The following is a 20,332-nucleotide window of genomic DNA, read 5'->3' as shown; positions in this document are numbered from 1 at the left end:
CGGAAACTTGATTTAATTTGACCTGACACGACTCAGACTCAGGTATAAATGGCTCCAGCAAATGCAGCAATCAGAGCATCAAGAAAAATCAAGACAGCAAGCTGAGGCTTCATAGCCGAGTAAGCTGACTAACCGAGCACAGGCCCAATTATCACACCCCTACTCCAGATGGAAGAGGTGCGAAGTCTAAAAACACTGGAGGTTTTAGTTTGGCCTGATCTATTGATACTGGTAGAAGTTAAAGCTCTTGGAGGTCAGGTTTGTTTGTCAAGTGTGAGACTATAGGATATGTGCTGGATCATTTCAACAAGAATCTATAGGATAGATACACAATACATATTGATCATGCTTTGCATGAATGAGAACCAAATTATAGCCAAACCATAATAGACTCTGATGAATTGCACTGAACCATGATGAACTGCACCTAGATCTGGTCAGACTGCATAAAATTATGCCAACCACCACCCTCCATCTTTTTTTTCTTTCAATATATATATGTGTGTGTGTGTGTGTGTAAAAACCCTCTAGGTTGAAACATGCTATCTAATGCTCTATGTGAAGCAAGCTACTGCACTAGCCCTGTGCCCCACTACCAAACTAGGATGTGCCTCTTCATGCTAAGATTACCCACATTCCAATAGAGAGGGGTCAAGAAAATTATTGAGTAGTGATTTTACATTATGGAGCAAGCATTCCTTCAAGATACATTATACATGTATGAACATAAGCAGCTTGGGACAATATCAGAAAGAAACTGTAATTAGCTCACAAACTTTATTGGTGTAATATGTCTGAAGTGCGGAAAGCAGCAGAATGAAACGTATCTATTGCCGCATCAAACAACTTGATCAATTGCCTCATCAAACCAACAGATCGGCAGCTGCTGTGGTGAGCCAAAGTATGCCATGCTATCCTCCACAATGCACTAACTTTCAAGTAACATTCGTTGAATCAAGATCGAATCTTTCGAGGTCGATACAAGCCAACAGGCCTATTGTTAAGCAGCTGTAGAGGCCTTGCATTCATCTCCGCATGCTGCAAAATAACTGGTGGTCAAACTAACAGCTCCACAAACAGTTCAAATATAGGTTTTCTCCAAAATAAATAACCACATCTTCAGTTTTTTAATGTAAACCAGGTAGGCTAGCAATCAATCTTCCATTCTAAACCATATATACCACCACCAACTGGAAGAGCTGGAAACATGTTTCATTAAGCCAATAAACTGGCTCAGTCGGAAGAATTTCCAATAAAAGAGGAATTTAATTCCCATCCCCCTGTATAACTGCCATTCGATGTTATAGAGTGGGTCATAGTTCTGTACACTGTTTTTTTTTTTTTTTGACAAAAGAGGAGAGTATAGTTCTGTGTACTGTTAGTCCTCAAAAAAGAAGAATCTGATAAGTCATTTTCCCCCTTCCTGGTCAACCATACACATTCAGTATTTCTATAAAGCAATGCCACGGTAACTCAGAAAAATCACTCAGCTAGCTTGCACCATTCACTTTGCTTCATTATGTGTCACACTTCTCGATGCCAATTCAAGGGGAGCAATGAAAATACATCACACCAGTTGAGTGATTTTTATGACTCGCCATAGCATTGTTCTCATATGTTTTCATACGATCATGCACTCTGTTTCATGTACATTCATACACAAGCAAGGTACTAAATATCACATGGCTATCACATCCGAGTGTTGGGGATTAACTTCTTATTCAGTTCCTTCACCCTGATTGTTAAATGGCAGTTAAACCACGGCCGTGGAATCAATTTACCTAAGATGTTTTCAGGAGCTACCATATCTAAACATGATATGAGAATGGAAAGCTGAGAAAGATCAGTTCTTTGAAAAGGTTTGGTACTAACTACCAAGACCAAAGAGTATGGATCGGCTTCAGAGACTACTCACATCATGGACGGCTTCTCTCAACAAGTTGACTTGGTGTTTTGAAACTGTTCGCACCTGAAAACATGGATCACCACATGAGTGCAAACCATATGTAAAGCTTTTAGTTCCAATAAGGTCATTGAAGCCATAGACCGGCCAAGTAGGAGGAAATGCGAACCTTCCTAATGATGGTCCACACGACTCCTTCGGTGCAAGGAGGAGTGGTCAGGGAGCCCATGTATCTATAATACTTCCTACTCCCCTTTTTTACGTCCCTTGGATCCACCATGCCCAACTTCTCCTCCTCGGATTCTGCCATGTCTTCCATTTTCTTAATGTATTTCTCCATCTAGATTACAAGCATCACAATTTACTATTAGCACTTCCTCTGTCAAGGCTCAAATCACACAAGTAAAACACTTTAAGCTCTGCTGCTAACCTTGGCAAGGAATGGATCAGGGCGGCCAATTTTGTACAAAATACCGACCACGGCTGTCTTGTTGTCGGTGGTTTGATGAACCATGTGCAACTCAAGTGAGTATCTACAATTATATCACAACATCCGTAAGCTTTCCTCATTATGCTTCGCTTGAAACAATTTCCAAACAAAAAACAGAAAAGATTGGAATAGGCTATACCTGTGCCGGTTGATGGTATGCTCTGATGGTGAGTGCCAATGCAATTGTTTGAGATCGTATTTGGTTCCATTTATCCAGATCCCCCCTGTGTGATTTTCCCATTTGATCTGATACCAGAGCATCCTCCATTAGATCAGTACGCACAAGGCATGGCAATAAACTGGCTCGCAATATTAGTTGCCTTGTACTTATAGATCCCAAGTAGAAAACTAATGTTCAGATGTTTTAGACAAAAAAATTCATGAAATCTTTATTTCCAGACATTAAACTTACAGAACTGTGATACATGTCTAAAACTGGATGTCCCGAGATTGATTGGTGCTCACCTCAATGTCATGGCCACGATTCTTCATGACAGCATCGGCAGGGCGATAGGAACTGCGCAGCTGACCCAACTGGTGAACCACCTGCACCCTTTCGTCGGACAAGTCGATCGGAGACTGGAGTTTGCCCTTCCCACAAGCCGACCATTCCGTGTGGAGCTCGCCCCAGTGCTCGGGTCCCGTCTCGCTCCCGCTCTCATAGCTGAAATCCTTCTCATCCTCTAATGGAACAGATGTACGTAGTAGAAAAGTTAGCACATGAAAGCAATGGGAGTTTTATCATTTAGATACGGATTTATTTGCTTACCAACTTCTTGAGATGTCACAGGGCTTGTGCTGAAGAAGAATAAGATGGCAAGGAAGATGGAGCTGAGGAGAAGAAACCTTTGGGGCTTCATGTTGTACTCAGAGCAGAACGACTCCCCGGGTTTGAATGGGAAGAGAAAAAGCGAAGTGGAGTCGAGCAGATCAATCCTTTTCTTCAGAGAGACTAGAAAGGAAAACCGTACCTTTGCTGCTTTTGTCCCGCAATTAATGGCTTCCATACATATATATATATATATATATTCCTTCCCTCGTGCCCAAGAATGAGTCAAACTTTAAGGAGCGGGTGGGGTGGGTTGGAATCGGAAACGGGGAGGACATGAGGAGCATCCGAGACTGCCGTATGGGAGCATCTGGGGATCCATCGTTGGATTTGCGACACATATTTTCCTTATTTCTCCCGTAGCACAACTTTATTTACAAGTATGACCAAAGACAGCTGTATCTTGGACAGTTAGTCACCATTTCTCTCCAGTCTGGATGCCGAGGCTATGAAGTCGTCGGGCTCCGTGTAACGTTTGGGACACGCGAAAGCAGAAAAAAAACAAAATGCTGACATGAGAATCCGGGTAATTTGAGCATCGGGCCCCCAAGGTACGTTTAGACTCGAAAGAAACGGGGTAAACGTACGGACACAAGCTCCGCCCGGTCCAACTAGCACGCTGTGCATAATTTTGAACATTTTATTTGTTCCAATTGCTGAGGTAGCAGTTACTTGCGAGCAGAAACGAATACGAACAACCCTACATAATATAGAAATTTGTATAAAATTATACACGTAGGTTGCTGGATTTTGAGATTGTTGGTGTATGACGAAGGAGAAAAGGAGAATTGAATCGGGGAGTTTGACTTGAATGGGTCGATCATGGAAACCGACCAAGTAGGACTTGGAATGAGTTACCTGCAACATGGTTGGTTAGCAGGCAAAATAGACGTGTTGGCACCGAATAGCAACATGTTTCTGCTGGATTTAAGAAAATAATATAATAATTAACAGTCATAAATTTATGCAGCACCCAGGGCTTTTTATCATGTTACTAGCTGAGTTTAGTAAGATTAGCTTTTTTTTTTGGTAAATAGTAAGATTAGCTTTTAAGGGAATGGAAACAATCATTATGTAAGTTCATCATACTGACGTGAAGAACTACATACAATATCAGGCTTTTTTTCACAAAACCAAGTAAATCTGTAAGAATTTTCACCAAGTCAATACCTATTTCAATGGGCATTGAGAAGAAAACTCAATACATGCGCTAATTATAACAAATTAATAAGTTTAGTCGTAAAATTCATGCCGGAAAGACATGATCTATGTAGAATATAAAATAAATATTGGACCAATTTGGATGTATCTCATGTGCTGAGGCAATAAATTCAATCATGTCTTTTTTTATTAGCCTTGAAAATTACATGACTAACTTCAATTAATTTTTAACATTGCATATAAAAATAGTACTAATTTAATACATTTTTTCCACACTAATATTATGCTTAATTACAGTTCCAAATAAATTGTTAAAATCTAGAAAATCAACAATTTTATTTTACGAATTATTAATAATTTATTATAATTTATATAATAACTAAAATATAAATAAACAAAAAAGTCAACTTGTTTAACTTAAAACCAGTTTTATAAGGATTTAAATTGTATATTTTATGCCAATGATTGATTTTCTTCCGGGACATCAATCATTAGATTATATCTTATATCTATATCGATCTCCAAACACTTTAACAATTTTCTTTCATCAGTGTACATAGATCTTGAAGCTGTCATTGTGTGAGGCAATGGATGGCGTTGCGAAAGAAGATGAATTATTTTTTTATATAAAATATATAGTCTGATCTATTTTATAATCACCGTAAAAGATCACAATTCTTCTCTTGCATGTACTTAGTATAATGGTTTTTCGTTTTTGATGAGTTATAGACCAAAAAAAAAAAAAAGAGAAGAAGAAGACCTAGGCTCCCTGTACACATGGAGTTCTTTTGAACCAGTGCCAATAGATGAGGAGCAAGCTGCGAAGGATGAAAGAAAGCAGCTAAAATATGAGATTCTCACAACCAATCCGCAGGCAAGTTCGTTTCCCGCAAAAACATGAATCATCCGAAAAGCTTGAAAGGAACCCAACAAAAGTTGAATCTCTCTCACAAGAGGACATGAAAACTTTCCGTATTTTGATCTCCTTCTAAGATAACTCTGCAATTTGGAATTTGAATGGCTACGAGGATGGCTTCCCGGGCCTCACGAAGCTCCATATAAGGAAGGCATAGACAACGCTGGGAAGATTCTCGAGCCTGCGTATACATAGGAAGCAAATTAAAGGTTTATGCTCTTTTATGCGCATGGACATAGGATGCAAATTAGAAGCTTTTATCCAATCCGACAAAGAATTTATTATGAATAATATCTTAAATAACTTTTGAAACCGCAGGATGAGAGAAGTGTGTAAAATATAGAGTCCAAAAACTCTGTCATATGCCCTTTGCTTGTCACATCATAAAACAATGGAGAAAGTATTTTAATTGGCTTAATTACCGAAACCAAAATGAGATTTGCATGAAATATTCTTTACTGAAGGGCAAGTATCCCTGAAGAAGTAATATATCTTTATAGAAAGAACCTTTTCCTACCTAGTTGAGACACGAGCTCGTAGCCATGCATGGCAACCAAAGTTTTGAAATTCTAGCATGATCCATAGAGCACAGCTGAAAAAACATCGATGAAACTAATTGAGACGTCACCCAAGGAGGAGTAGTGAAAATTGACAATTTTGTTTTCTTAAGAAAAAGTTCGACCAATATAGGATTGCTATACTCATTATTCCTTTTATGATCACCATAAAATTGTAGTAGTTCTCCTTCTATCTTTTACAATAACGCATGGAACAAGTACACATTTCTTCCCTTGCAAAATATTTAACCATGAAGAACTGCAAATGGGCTGGCCTATGGGCCAATTTTTTCCGGCACTTTCCGAAGTTGGACATGTCCAAATCCCAGGCCTGGTCCATTTGCATCCTCAACTCTCCGCCTAGACGTCAACTCAAGGAATAAAGTCTATGTTGCCCACCATTGGGGCATTTGGCTTTTGTATACTGCAGGTTGATATGGCCGTTACCTAACCGCTGTCGGTTTTTGTCAGCATTATATTGCAAAATCCCCATCCCTTCTGTCATGAGATCTATAGTGCTTGGCATCTAGTCAGCAAAGCCAAGCTGCATGTTAATCAATGTTCTGACAGATTTTGAATGGGAGTTACAATGAGGATAAAAAAAAAAAAGCTCTATTCATGGAGTACAATATAAAGTCGTAAAACTATTATTTCAAAGGCAACCCCTCCATCTTAAAAATTACAAACAAATTTTTCAAAATTTATAAACTATTATTTTAAATTAATATAAAACTATATTATAACCAAACTATTCTCCATATCATAAAAGGATCCCATGACACGTGGTGTAAGAACTTACCTTCCCTCATGCGGGTCCATCATTGGATCATCCATTGCATCGATTTAAAGATACTTCAAACTCCTTCAATCCACCTATATGGCTCCCTAAGTGACTAATTGATGATCTAGATTATTATCTATCCAGTGTAATTTTAAATTAATTTCTTAAATGATTCAGGTTATTCATCTTTTTACATAGATCTCGAAAAAATCAATAAATAATTAAAATTATTTTATTTATTTATATAAATTTTAAAATAATTATGAATGATTCAGATTTTTTATTTTCTACACATATCCCAATCAGTCTTATGTTTCGGATCATTTACAAATAAAGTTAGCCAATAATCAATTACTTTCCTGTGTAAACAAATGTGTCTAAAACCTGATGTCATTTTGAGGGTAGATAATACATTCACGCAATCTCATGCTTAGAATGCTTTTCTATATATTTGTTTATGGATAGCGGGTTTTCATGACGGCGAGAGCGTGGTGAAGCAGGAGGATGTGGTTTTCTCAACAACAGGCCATCAATCAAATCAGCTAGGTCATCTCGGCCAATAGGCCGGAACTGTGAAGGTGACCATGTTTCTTTCTCCGGACGTTATCATGATGAAACTATCAAATCCGTGCAAGAGTCTTAAAGTCTAAATTTGATTTAAAATCAAAATATTTTCTAGACATGGATGCCGTCTTAACTTATGACGATATAATCCAGCTTTAAGACCAATAACTAAATCCAATGAACTCATCGCCATGCAGTCAATACTTAAAGTTTGTTATAAAAATACGCAATCACTTCCCCAGACATGATCCATTCTTGGAGCGCTCAATGCATGCGAGATTAATTTGAATGAAACAAACATACGGCTTTCAGGATTTTCAGCAAACTGACACTTCTAAAATCGATTCTCTGATGATGGTCTAAGATCACTAATGTAAACTGCATGACTCTGATGCAAAATTAATTCAGAAACATCCTGCTTGGACTGTTCGTGTTTTAATAATATAATTGTATATATTTGTAATAATAATAATCATGTTTTGTCTTAACATATGTTGAAACAAAGGGACACTACTTGAAAGAGTATCTATTTATCTCTTCCGCTTTGCCTTTTTAATAGGGAACTTTTCCGATTTTAGTTAACATTAAAAGAAACTAGAAACTGTAGATTGGCAAATCTTTCTTTCCCAAGATCAGGACTACAAATTAAAATGCCTTTTCTTATTCTTTTGTTTTTTCTCTGGCGTCTACGCTGGACTTTTTTGGACGATTATTCCAGAAATGGTATGCGGACCAGCACCTTTGGCCCGGAAACAAGACATGGACCAATGGTGTGGAAATAGGCTAACTAGCCCACTCAGTAGCACAAATATTAGAATACACAGATTTTGGTACAAGACACACATACACATAAAAAAATGAAGATTTTTCAAATCTCACGTGGCTGGCACGTGAGGCAGGAAAAGGATTCCCGACGAAGTCCCACACCTCTAAGTCTGTTGGAAGGAGGAATTCTAAAGCTTGCCGGACTCCGATGAAAGTCCTAGAAATCGGCCTAGGCACCCGACTCCTCCCTTTAAGCATTGCCTCTCATCTCCGATCTTTTAGCGGCAAGGTGCCAGAACATCTTCTTGATTTTTCATTAAGTGGGATTAGAGAGACTATTGATTTACCATTGATCCACTGCAGGAGTCAAGATAAGAGGGTCCTAATTTCATCACAATCGTCGATGGCTAGTATATCACCGACAAGTCATCGGATTCGATTAAAATGGAAATTGCCATGCTTTTGTTCTTCTTCCATTTCTGGTTTGATTCCATTTGGATTGCCATTATTCGGGGCTAAGGTTTCCTTTGGAGTTAGATTGGGTCCTTAGTCATCTTCCCCATAATCAGAGAAAGAGTAGATACCAATCGATGAGTCGAAACACGAGTTCCCTCTATTTAAGTTGTTATCTTGATGGCCTTTATCTTTTTTCCTGCCGTCGGTCACCATGACTGATAATGTTTTTGTCAGGATCTTCACTAGAGGTAATGCCTAGGCAAACGTCCGATGCTGCTGGCCGCTACCGTAAGTCACTGGCCCCGATCTTACTGCTACTTATATTTGTTAAGAAGAGAGGGGGGGGGGGAGTTTCCTATTTCGAAGAAGAGAAACTCTCTCTTCTTTTCTCGCTTCTTCCTCTTCTCTTTTCCTTTCTCTCCTTTCTTTCTCTTCTTTCTTACTTCCTCTCTCCACTCTCTCCCTACATGGTAATCGATCTAGTTGAGGGATCTAGATTTTTATTTTATGAATATCAAATTGATCTCAATAGAGGGTCCTAGACTGGTATTGCTCTCCACCTTGATTTTTATAGAATACCCATCATTGGCAATACCATGAGATTTCAACTTATTGGATCTTTGCTTCTTAATCTATTGGTCGAGTCACCCAAATCTGATCCACTCAGATTGTTAGTTATTGTTATCTAGATAGTTATGTCTTTCCTCTCTCATAATTTTTCATCACAACTATGATCGCTTTATGATTTCTTCTGATTATCAATTCCAATTATATATGGATGCTGTCAATCGATCGAAGATGTTGAACAAGAAAATTGATACTCTAATCCTAAATCAAGATAGATCCTAAATCTTTATTTCTTAATTAGTCATATTTAATGTAGAATTGAGAAATTTAGGATCTAGAGTAACTTGGATATTAAAGTTTTAAAAATAAGAATCCAACAATAAGTATTACATGTTTTGCTAATGGTTGGTTGGGAATGAGTTGTATTTATATGGATTGGTTGGACATGCCGTGGTGGACTAGTAAACATTGTGATCAAGTTCGTCATCAGTAAAAATAAGAATTCCCAGACATTGATCGTCTATTTATATAAAAACTATTTTTATGTATCAATAACTTTACTCGATGTGATTTTTGATAGATGCATGCTATATATTTATTTGTTAATTATATATATGACTATGTATGAAGTTATGTATCGTATATTATTAATCCTGATTTGGATGAATTTGGTACTTATATGCATTGAATTTTGCAAAAGAGTGATATTGAATTATAATTTCTTGACAAGCATAAATTTGAATTATTTGACTCAATGGTAGATTATGGTGCTCTGGACTAGCCATATTATTAATGTCTCTGTCACAGGCTAAAAATATGGTTATGATAGCCTGTAAGACTAATCACTGTATTAGTGCCTTGTCATAGACTGAAAATATGATTGTAGCAGTTTAGGATTGAGCACCTTTGTTTTCTAAATTAGTCACTTTATTGGTGCCCTACCATAGGCTAAAAATGAATTGTGGTAGTCAGAATTGAGCATTCGTAGTCTCCTAGATTAGCCACTAAATTGGTGTCTCATCACAAGTCAAAAATATAGTTGTGGTAGTCCGTAGAACTAGCCACTGTATTGATGCCTCGTGACGGACCAGAAATATGATTGTGATAGTCTAAATTCGAACACTTAAATATTATCAAATCCGATATACCACAATTTGAGAAAGGTGTTTGACGTAATTTATTGCGTATAAAAGATGTATTTCCTATGTACGTCTTGTGATCGTAGTATCATGTAACATGAGATTTATATGGGTAACAACTATTATTGATTTCTTATTTATTATTATTACATAGGTGTTGGTGTGTAGAAATTTTTAAACCCATATCCCTTCTTCTTTTTTTCTTTTAAAGTTATAGGATATATGTATTTGACAGTGATTGGGATCATATTTGAAAGAATTGATTATATAGCATCATTAATATCAGTTGGATGACTGAGTCTTATAAATTATAAAAGGATTGGTATTTATTAATATGAAATATTCATTTTGATTTGAGGTCAATAGTGTTTATGGGATTTTGAGATTGTAACGAATTTAACACCTTGCATATTTTTTAGGACCTTGTCCTATAGAATGTATGACAGTCGCGTGGCTGATTGAGATGCTAGATTCGGAGAATGATAGAGAAATATAAAAAATATCTTAGATATTGCAATAAGGTCGACATGCAGAAGCCAAAAGGATTCATCCACACCATGCTTACAGCATGAAACAAGCACACTTACTACATCAAGCACCCCCATCATAAACTAACAGCCTACTTCTTGGTCTATACCTGTATACCAAATGATGAATCTCTCCCAGCTTAGAACAATCTTGGCAGTTGGATGGAGACTGAGCTGCATTAAGAGCTCACCAAAATCATAAATTTGATCAGGCTAAGTGCCGAAACCGTGACTATAGTTTAGATTATTGTCCAGGAAACTTGTTTTAATTTGACCTGACTAGACTCAAACTCAGATATACAATGGCTTCAGCGCAGATGCAGCAATCAGAGCATTAGGAAAAACCAAGACAGCAACCTCCAGGCTTCATTGCCGAGTAAGCTGACACACTATCACACCCCTTCTCCAAGTGGAAGAGGGTTTAGTCTGGCCCGATCCGTTGGTACTGGTAGAAGTCAAAGCTCTTGGAGTTCTGGTTTGATGGCAAACCTGATCTACGTCTCTCAAGTGTGAGACCGATCCATGTGTTTCCAATCATGAGATGTTCAGATATTATTGGATGGAACCTAGCTACGCCATGCGTTCGATAAAAGAAGAAGAAGAAAAAAAAAAAAAGCCTTTGGGAAGTTGCAGGGATGATAGAAAGAGGGCACTTTCTCTTCCCTAACATTTCTTCCACCGCCTCCTGCCACCGACCGGGCTGCATTGCGAGCGAAGGTTAGCAAAGCGGGCAAAGATAGACGGAGGGGGAGCAGAATCTTATTCTGTCCACAAGAAGACCGTTGGAGAAGCTCAGAATGGGTGACGCTTTCATTTCGTGGGCAATAGGAGAAACAATCCAATCCATTTGGGGCTTCAGGAACGCAAAAACGAACTATTTTTTAAACATACCCCACTACCACACCAGGATGTGCATCTCTATGCTAAAATGACCCACATTCCAATAAAGAGGGCTCAGGAAGGTAATTATGAGTAGCGATTTTACTTACGTTAGGGAGCAAGCATTCCTAATGTAATATCAAAACGAATAAGAGATATACATGAATTAAACGCATGCAGCTTGGGCCTACATCAAAAAGAAACTGTAATACATGTCCAGAAACCTAACTAGTGTGATATCATCTAAAGTGCCCAAAGCAGCAGGATGAAATGGATTCTACTGCCCTATCAAACAAATTGATTTATTGCCACATCAAACAATATGATCTATTGCCACATCAAACCACCGGATCAGCAGCTGCTGTGATGAGTCCAAGTACGCCATGCTATCCTCCACAATACACTAACTTTCAAGTAACATACGTCGAATCAAGATCGAATCCTTCAAGGTCGATACAAGCCAACACTCCTATTGTTAATCGGCTGTAGAGGTCTTGCATTCATCCCCACATCCTGCAAGGTAGCAGGCGGTCAAAATAACGTCTCCACAAACAACTCAAAAATAAATAATCACATCTTCAGTTTTCTGATGTCAATCGAGTAGGCGAGCAATAAATCTTCCATTCTAAGCCATATATACTCTACTCCCGAAGAATTGGAAACAAGTTTCATGAAGCCAAGAAACCGGCTCAGTTGGTTGAATTTCCAGTAAAAGAGGAATTAAATTCCCATCCCATTGTGTCACTTCCATTTGATGCTATAGAGTGGGTTGTCGTTTTGTGCACTCTTAGTCCTCAAAGGAAAACTAAGAGTTTTCGTTTGGCTGAGATACGTTAGATTACGGAGTAATTTGATAATTTTAAATAATTATTTATTTAAAAAAATAATTATAAAAAAATAAATTTTATTATTTTTGATTAATAAAAAATTATTTAAAAAAATTATTATATTCGATTGGAAATAATCTTATATAGAAATATTGTCAAATCTCTAACAATGTCCTTAAACAAATAATTTAGATAATAATATTTTTTTCTTAATCCATTTGCTGGTCATTTATGATCTACTTATATAAATACTATTGATACTAGCTATTTTGGATATTGAAATATATTTACATAAATTAATATTTTTTTTTAAATTAATTATACTTAGATTTGATAATATATTTCTTATTATAAATAATTTTACTACTTTGATATATGAATATATATTAACAAATCTTATACTACGTTTATTGATAATTAATAAATATTTATTAATTATTCATAAATCTTTATTAATTATTTATAGATAATTAATATATTAAATATAATATGATATATATAAATATAATTAATATTAATTATATTAATGTAATTAATATAAAATTAATATTGAGGGCATTTCTAGTAAGAAAAGATATTTTCGAATTATCACCGCTCAATAATCTAGCATAGAAAAATAAATACCATCTCTCGATGATATTTATTTTACCTTCTTTTTCAAAAAATAGGTATGGAATCCACCTTTTATTTTATTATCTCTTATCTATTTTTCATATCAAATATAGCAATTTAATATGAGATTTATTTCTCCGTACTACATTAGCCCCCATCCAAACATGTATTCATTATTCCTACAGAGCAATGCCGTGGTACCTCAGAAAAATCACTCAGATAGCTTGCACCATTCACTTTGCTTCATCATCACGTGTCATACTTCTCAAGGCCAATTTAAGGGGAGCAATGAAAACACAACACACATGCTGAGTGATTTTTATGAGTCCCCATAGCGTTGTTCCAATATGTTCCATCCGATGTTGCACTTTGTTTCATGCACATTTATTTATACACAAGCAAGGGGCTAAATATCAAATGGCTATCAAATCCGAGTACTGGGGATCAACTTCGTATTCCGTTGATTGACCCTGATTGCTAAATGGCAGTTAAACCATGAAGATGGAATCAACAGGCCTAAACATGATATGAGAATGGAAAGCTGAAAAGGATAAGTCCTTTCGAAACGTTTGGTACCAACTACGAAGACCAAAGAGTATGGACGGGCTTCAGAGACTACTCACATCATGGACAGCTTCTCTCAGTAAGTTCACTTGCTGCTGCGTAACCGTTCGCACCTGAAAACATTGATTACCGCGTGAGTGCAAACCATATATATATAAAGATTTTAGTTTCTAAGGTCATTGAAGCCCGAGAGCGGCCAAGTACGAGGAAACGCCAACCTTTCTAATGATGATCCACACGACTCCTTCAGTGCAAGGAGGAGCAGTCAGGGAACCCATGTATCTATAATACTCACTGCTCCCTTTTCTTACGTCCCTTGGATCCACCATGCCCAACTTCTCCTCCTCCAATTCTGCCAGGTCTTCCACTTTCTTAAGGTAGTCCTCCATCTAAATTACAAGCATTACAATTTAGTATTATCACTTCTTCCACTGTCATGGCTCAGATCACGCAAGTAAAATACTTTGAGCTCTGCCGCTAACCTTGGCAAGGAATGGATCAGGGCGGCCAATTTTGTACAAAATACCGACCACGGCTGTCTTGTTGTCAGCGGTTTGATGAACCATGTGCAACTCAAGTGAGTATCTGCAATTATATCACGACATCCATAAGCTTTCTTCAATATGCTTCGCTTGAAACGTTTGCTAAACAAAAAGCAGAAAAGATTGGAATAGGCTAGACCTGCGCCCATTGATGGTATGCTCTGATGGTAAGTGCCAATGCAATTGTTGGAGAACGTATTTGGTTCCATTTATCCATATCCCCCCTGTCTGATTTTTCCATTCGATCTGACACCAGAGCATCCTCAATCAAATCACCACTCACAAGGCATCACAATAAGCGGGCTCGTAGTATTAGTTGCATCGTACTCTTAGATTACAGAAACAGAACTAGTGTTCAAATTAATATTTTTGCAAGACATTATACTTGCAGGTATGTGGTACATGCTAATTAATCCAATATCGCACCATTATGAGTTGTGTCTAATTTTAGCCAACTGGTTTCATTTCCAAAGTCCCGGGACTGATTGTTACTTACCTCAATGTCATGTCCACGGTTCTTCATGACAGCATTGGCAGGGTGATAGGAACTCCGTAGCTCACCCAACTGGGGAAGCACCCGCACCCTCTCGTCAGACAAGTCGATCGGTGACTGGAGCTTGCCCGTCCCACAAGCTGACCAACTATTTTTGAGCTCACCCCAGTGCTCGGGCCCTCTCTTGCTCCCTCTCACATAGCTGAACTCCCTCTCGTCCTCTAATGGAACAGATGTAGTAGAAAAGTTAGCACATGGAAGCATCGGGAGTTTAACAGTTGGATGTGGATTTATTTGCTTACCACCTTGTGAACAAGATGTCACAGGGCTTGTGTTGAAGAAGAATAAGATGGCAAGGAAGATGGAGCTGAGGAGAAGAAATCTTTGGGGCTTCATGTTGTACTCAGAGCAGAATGGCTCCCTGATTGAGAGGAGGAAAGTGTTTGAAATGGGAAGAGGAAAGCGAAGTGGATGTCGATGATCAATTCTTTTGTTCAGAGACTAGAATGCGAAACGGCACCTTTGTCCCACAATAAAGGGGCTCTATATATGCTCGTCGTGTGTCGTGTATAAGAACGAGTCAAGTTTACAATGGGAACGGTGGGTTGGAATTGGAGACGGCAAGGGAACGAGCAGCATCCAAAATCATTAGGTAGACTTGGTCTGGATAAATGCTATACACTAAACCAATGAAACAAATGCCGCAGCAGCTGTAACTATCTTAATATACTTGTTTAACTATCTCAAAATATTTTTATATTGGCTTACTCTACAATATTTATTATAGACTAAGTCTATTTGCTATTTTCTCCTGAGAGTGCCGCGTTCGGAGCATCATAGAACGACGATGGGATCCATAATTTTATTTATCTTTTTTTCATTTTCATGGGAATGGGAATGGGAATAAGAAGGAAACGAAGAACTTCCTCCCTACTTTATTGCCAAAAAGACACAAGTGATTACAAGACAGAGGTAAGGCCGGCAAAATATAATCCGGCCCATCAAATCCAATCAATGTCCGATCCATCGTAAAAAGATTTATGTTTAGGCTAAATACATTTGCATTATAAACAGATCCATTCATTTAACCCATTTAATATTTGAGTATTGTTAAGTCTGTCTCCAATGAGATAGTCGGTCGAGAGCCGAGCTGTTGCATCTGAACTGTGAATAGCAGGAAACCTGCAAAAGAAATCTACTTACCAAAAATTATCCGATGAAGGATCTTCCGATGCTTAAATTAGTCAGAGAAAGAGAACAGCCAGAGAGCCGAAATTGAGAGCAAAAGCTTATATTAAAAAAGCTCATCAGGTCCTCTATTACTTACTGGTATTTATAGGGTAGGTGATGCTGTTACTGTGTAACTCTTGTTCTTAAATATTCAGAATATGGGAGTTATGGTATTTAGTGAGCAATTACCCTATTAACTACCATTGAGACCGAGTAATGGGCCGCTCATAGATGATAATTACGTTACATATTCGTATGTAGTTAATATCCAAGTCGAATGACCATCGTTAATTCAGATAGTTGATATGGCCTCGAGAAAGTAGTCGGGTAGATGTCGAATATTACTAGCTAATTGTAGGTTGCATGTCGAACTAAATCGGTTAAATACCGATTTGGTTAGGTTCATTGCCGTTGGTAGTCAAGTCTCATTGATCTTGATCAGTCGAATGCCGATTAGGTCCAAATCCGCTGATACCAGTTGGATTGAATCATGGCAACTCAGCCGGTGCAGAGATGAATTATATATTGCATAACTAATCGATTGGGAGGCAAAGAAAAGGGCTAGTCGGTTAAGCGGCGAGGATCTATCCCGATCAGTATGATTTGAGTTTCAGATATCTGATCTATTTGATTTATTTAATATTCAGATTAGATTGATTTAGATAATCCGTTTAACTCATTTAATTCATTTAATACCTATTTAAAATCTATTTATCTTATTTCTGATTAATTTAATTTGATCTATTTAATCTATTAAAAATTTATTTAATATGTTTAATCTATTTAACCAACTCAATCTGTTTAATAAATAGATTAAGCAGATCGGATCGAATTATCGATTTACTAAATAGATCGAATTTAAATATAAATTTTTAATTTTTTTAATAAATAAATTTGATTCGGATTAATGATCTTTTGATCCAACCTGTATCGATTGGACTCGACCCCAGGTAATTATAGACAAACGAAAAGTAACACCAGGTGCCTTCACAAGTCACGAAACAGCCAAATCAAAAAGTCTGATCGGGTATTTTGGACAACCAGTCACCAACCTTCATTTGTTCGCATATGAAGACCATGGACTCGTTCCGCTCCCTGTAACGTTCGGGACACGCGGAGGAAACAAAAAAAAAAAAAAGGACATGGTGACATCAGAACCAAAGTAGACATAAGAATCATCGAAGGCTTGACGTAATTGCTGATCCAAGTTTCATGCTATGCATAATTTTGGACATTTGATTTGTTCTACTGCTGATGGTCTACGAGTGCCGAGTTAAATTGCAACACTATATAATATGGAAATCTGTATAAAATTATACATGTAGATTGTTAGATACTGAGATTGTTGGTGTATGACGAAGGAGAATTAATTTTGGGAGTTTGACTTGAATAGGTGGGTCATGGAAATCGACCAAGTAGGACATGGAATGGGTTATATGTGCAACATGGTCAGCGTTCCAAATAGACATGTGTTGGTGCCAAACATTAAAAAAAAAAAGGATAGATTATAATTAGCAATCATAAATTCACGCAACACCGACGGCCAGCAACATCTGGGTTTGGTAATATTAGTTTTTATGGGAATAGAAACAGTCATTATGGAAGTGCATCATGTGCAGATGTGAAGAATTAAGTTCAATATTAGACTTTTTAGCAAAACAAAGTAAATATATAAGATTTTCACCAAGTCAACATCTATTTAAATGGGCGTTGAGAAGAAAACTCCATACATGCACCAATGATAACAAAAATGAGTCTAGCAAGACATCATCTAAACGGTACATAGAAAAATATCGAGCCAATCTGGATATATCTCGTCAACTAAGGCTGCAACAAAATCAATAAATTAAATCATACGTCTTTCTTGTTAGCCTTGAAAATTATATGATTAATTTATATGCTTTAATTTTTTTTTTTACATTGTTTCTGAAAATAGTACTAGTATGGCACATATTTTTCCACACTAATATTAATCTTAGTTACAGTTTCAGATAATTGGATTGAATCTAGAAAATCAACAGCACCGGTTTACAAATTAATAATAATTCATTATAATTTATATAATAATGAATAATTAAATAAGTCAGGTTTTTAAGTTAAAACTAGTTTTATAAGGGTTCAGGTTACATGTTTTGCATGAAAGAATGATTATTTTTCTTTTACAATATCAACCATTGGATGATCCAACGTATTCATTCTTCTGCACAAATCTCAAAGCGATCAGTAGATGATCGGGATAATTCATTTATATGCATAGATCTTGAAGCAACCGTACATAATCCAGATATTCATCTATTTATATGGATCTCGATCGATCCTATGTTTTGGACCATTTACGACTAAAATTAACTAATCACTACAAGAAATCTGATTTTTAGCGACGAAATTTTTTTTCATCATAAATAATTTATTTTTGTGATAAAAAAAATTTATTGTCAAAAATTTAGTATTTACGATGAAAAAAATTTGCATCGCAAAAAGTTACATTTTTTATGATGAAATTATAATTTTTGTTGCTAGAAGTAAATTTTTAGTGATAAATTTTTTTTTCGTCGCTAAAGTTTTATTTTTTTGCTATGAAATAATTTTTTCGTCATCAAAAATAATATTATTTATAATGAAAAAAATATTTTATCGTTAAAAATTAGATTACTTGCGATGAAATAGTTTTCGTTGCAAAAAATATAGTTTTTACGATAATTTTTTTTATATTTTACGATGAAAATATTTCATCGCTAAATATTATTTTATTAAAAAAAATTAAATCTTTTGCGATGAAATTTTAATTTTCGTTGCTAGAAGTATATTTTTAACGATGAAATTTTTTCGTCACTAGTGTCTTATTTTTTACGATAAAATTATTTTTTTATCGTCAAAAATAAAATTATTTACGATGAAATAAATTTTTCATCATCAAAAATAATATTATTGTTGTAAAAAATTAATCATTTGCGATGAAAAAATTTTTGTTGTAAAAAAAATATTTTTAAGATAAATTTTTATTTTTTGTGATGAAATTATTTCATCACTAAAGATTGTTTTGTTGAAAAAAAAATTATTTTCGGGTAAAATTTTGCCCCAAAATGCGAGAGAGATCCTCTAGGTGTCCCACGCCGCTCTCTCTCACCGCTGCCATCAGTCCTCTTCCTCCCTCCCTCCCCGATCGAGCTCGGCGCCGGCCATCGATCGTCCTCCCTCCTCGATCAAGTGCACTACCGATCGGGTTGAAGCCCTCTCCAGTTGGCATCCTCCCTCCACGCCATCGTGCTGGTCTCTCTTGCTCTCTCACACCGCCGTCGTCGGTCCTCTTCCTCCCTCCTCGATCAAGCTCGACGTCGGTCGTCATCCTCCCTCTCTGATCGAGCACGCCACCGACCGGTTTGAAGCCCTCTCCGACCGGCATCCTCCCTCCATGCCATCGCGCCGGCCATCATCCTCCCTCTCCGATCGAGCACACCACCGATCGGGTTGAAGCCCTCCCCAGCCGAGGCCACCGCCGTCATCCTCCCTCCGCCACCGCCGTCGTCCCCAAAAAAAAATTATTTATGTCAAAATAAATTTTTCATTGCTAAAAATTAATCATTTGCGACGCAAAAATTTTTATTGTAAAAAATATAATTTTTTTTGATAAAATTTTTATATTTGATGATGAAATTATTTCGTCGCTAAAGATCGTTTAATTTGAAAAAAAAATATGTTGTTTTAGGGTAAAATTTTACCCTAAAACAAGAGAACTGTTCCCTCTCCTTGCCCACGCCGCCTACACTTTGCTCCCTCCCGGTCGAGCTCGACGCCGGCGGGTGTCCTCCCTCTTCAGTTGCTATCCTCTCCCAGGTCACCACCGTGCCGACTGTCATCGGTCTTGCTCCTCACGCCCATCTCTCTCTCGATCTCTCAAGCCGTCGCCGTCAGTCGTGTTCCTCCCTCCCCAGTCGAGCTCGATGCCGGACGTCATCCTCCCTCTCCGATCGAACGTGCCACCGGCCGGGTTGAAGCCCTCTCTGGTCGGCATGCTCCCTCCATGCCATCGTGCCGGTCGTCGCCCCTCTTTTTTAGTCGTTCTCTCACGCCGCCGCCGCCATACCGATCCTCTTTCTCCCTTCCCGATCGAGCTCGGCGCCGTCATTCTCCCTCCCCAATCGAGCGCGCCACCATCGTCGCCCTCCCTCCGGCACCGCCACCGCCGGCGTCTGCTTCTCTGGTTTCTTCCTCTCCCTCCCTCACTTTTTCTCTCTCTCTCTCTCTCTCTCCATCTCTTATAGTGGTTCCTTCCCCTAGGGCCATCGCCGTGCCGCCCTCACCATCGCCGTGCCACTGTCACCATCACCATCACCATCATCGGGCCGCTGTCGCTGTCGCTGCACAGTTGTCGGTATCCATCTCTCTCTCTCTCTCTGGGATTCACGGGAGAGTTGAAGATCAGACTTGTGGATCCAACTTATTTCTACCTGCTTTGTTAAGCAAATAATTCCAATAGTAGACCATGTTTCAACAATAATGCATCAAGAGCAACATTGTAAGCACAATCTT

General features: G+C 37.6%; 2 protein-coding genes across 3 annotated transcripts; both read right to left on the bottom strand.

Annotated features, from left to right (window-relative positions):
* Positions 1-414: 414 nt before the first annotated feature.
* On the bottom strand, positions 415-3,378 carry LOC105041350 (alpha carbonic anhydrase 7). Its single transcript, XM_010918290.2, has 7 exons — positions 3,163-3,378; positions 2,859-3,076; positions 2,533-2,639; positions 2,334-2,436; positions 2,073-2,243; positions 1,916-1,969; positions 415-1,038 (listed from the first exon to the last, which is right to left on the bottom strand). Exons 1-7 carry the CDS (start codon positions 3,251-3,253, stop codon positions 955-957), a joined length of 828 nt encoding a protein of 275 aa, XP_010916592.1. The 5' UTR covers positions 3,254-3,378; the 3' UTR covers positions 415-954.
* An 8,234-nt stretch (positions 3,379-11,612) lies between these two features.
* On the bottom strand, positions 11,613-15,090 carry LOC105041351 (alpha carbonic anhydrase 7). 2 transcript variants are annotated; one of them, XM_019849209.3, is made up of 7 exons: positions 14,875-15,090; positions 14,576-14,793; positions 14,219-14,325; positions 14,020-14,122; positions 13,756-13,926; positions 13,597-13,650; positions 11,613-12,047 (listed from the first exon to the last, which is right to left on the bottom strand). In XM_019849209.3, the coding sequence occupies exons 1-7, from the start codon at positions 14,966-14,968 to the stop codon at positions 11,979-11,981; spliced, it is 816 nt and encodes a 271-aa protein (XP_019704768.1). In that variant the 5' UTR covers positions 14,969-15,090; the 3' UTR covers positions 11,613-11,978. The 2 variants fall into 2 exon arrangements, with proteins under 2 accessions (XP_019704768.1, XP_010916593.1); XM_010918291.4 differs by having other exon boundaries at positions 14,878-15,090.
* Between the last annotated feature and the right edge of the window lie 5,242 nt (positions 15,091-20,332).

The sequence above is a fragment of the Elaeis guineensis genome, chromosome 3 (genome assembly GCF_000442705.2).
Source record: "Elaeis guineensis isolate ETL-2024a chromosome 3, EG11, whole genome shotgun sequence".
In the NCBI taxonomy this organism is placed as follows: domain Eukaryota; kingdom Viridiplantae; phylum Streptophyta; class Magnoliopsida; order Arecales; family Arecaceae; genus Elaeis; species Elaeis guineensis.
This window is presented reverse-complemented; position numbering and strand designations above follow the sequence as displayed.

What these genes read in the sequence shown, in the direction of transcription:
- LOC105041351 (XM_019849209.3), bottom strand. Translation starts at nt 14,968, where the DNA reads ATGAAGCCCCAAAGATTTCTTCTCCTCAGCTCCATCTTCCTTGCCATC. An exon ending in ACCGTGGACATGACATTGAG is followed by an intron (nt 14,326 to 14,575) that starts GTAAGTAACAAT and finishes CTCTGGTGTCAG; the next exon opens with ATCGAATGGAAAAATCAGAC. An exon ending in CATACCATCAATGGGCGCAG is followed by an intron (nt 14,123 to 14,218) that starts GTCTAGCCTATT and finishes ATATAATTGCAG; the next exon opens with ATACTCACTTGAGTTGCACA.
- LOC105041350 (XM_010918290.2), bottom strand. Translation starts at nt 3,253, where the DNA reads ATGAAGCCCCAAAGGTTTCTTCTCCTCAGCTCCATCTTCCTTGCCATC. An exon ending in ATCGTGGCCATGACATTGAG is followed by an intron (nt 2,640 to 2,858) that starts GTGAGCACCAAT and finishes CTCTGGTATCAG; the next exon opens with ATCAAATGGGAAAATCACAC. An exon ending in TGTGGACCATCATTAGGAAG is followed by an intron (nt 1,970 to 2,072) that starts GTTCGCATTTCC and finishes CCATGTTTTCAG; the next exon opens with GTGCGAACAGTTTCAAAACA.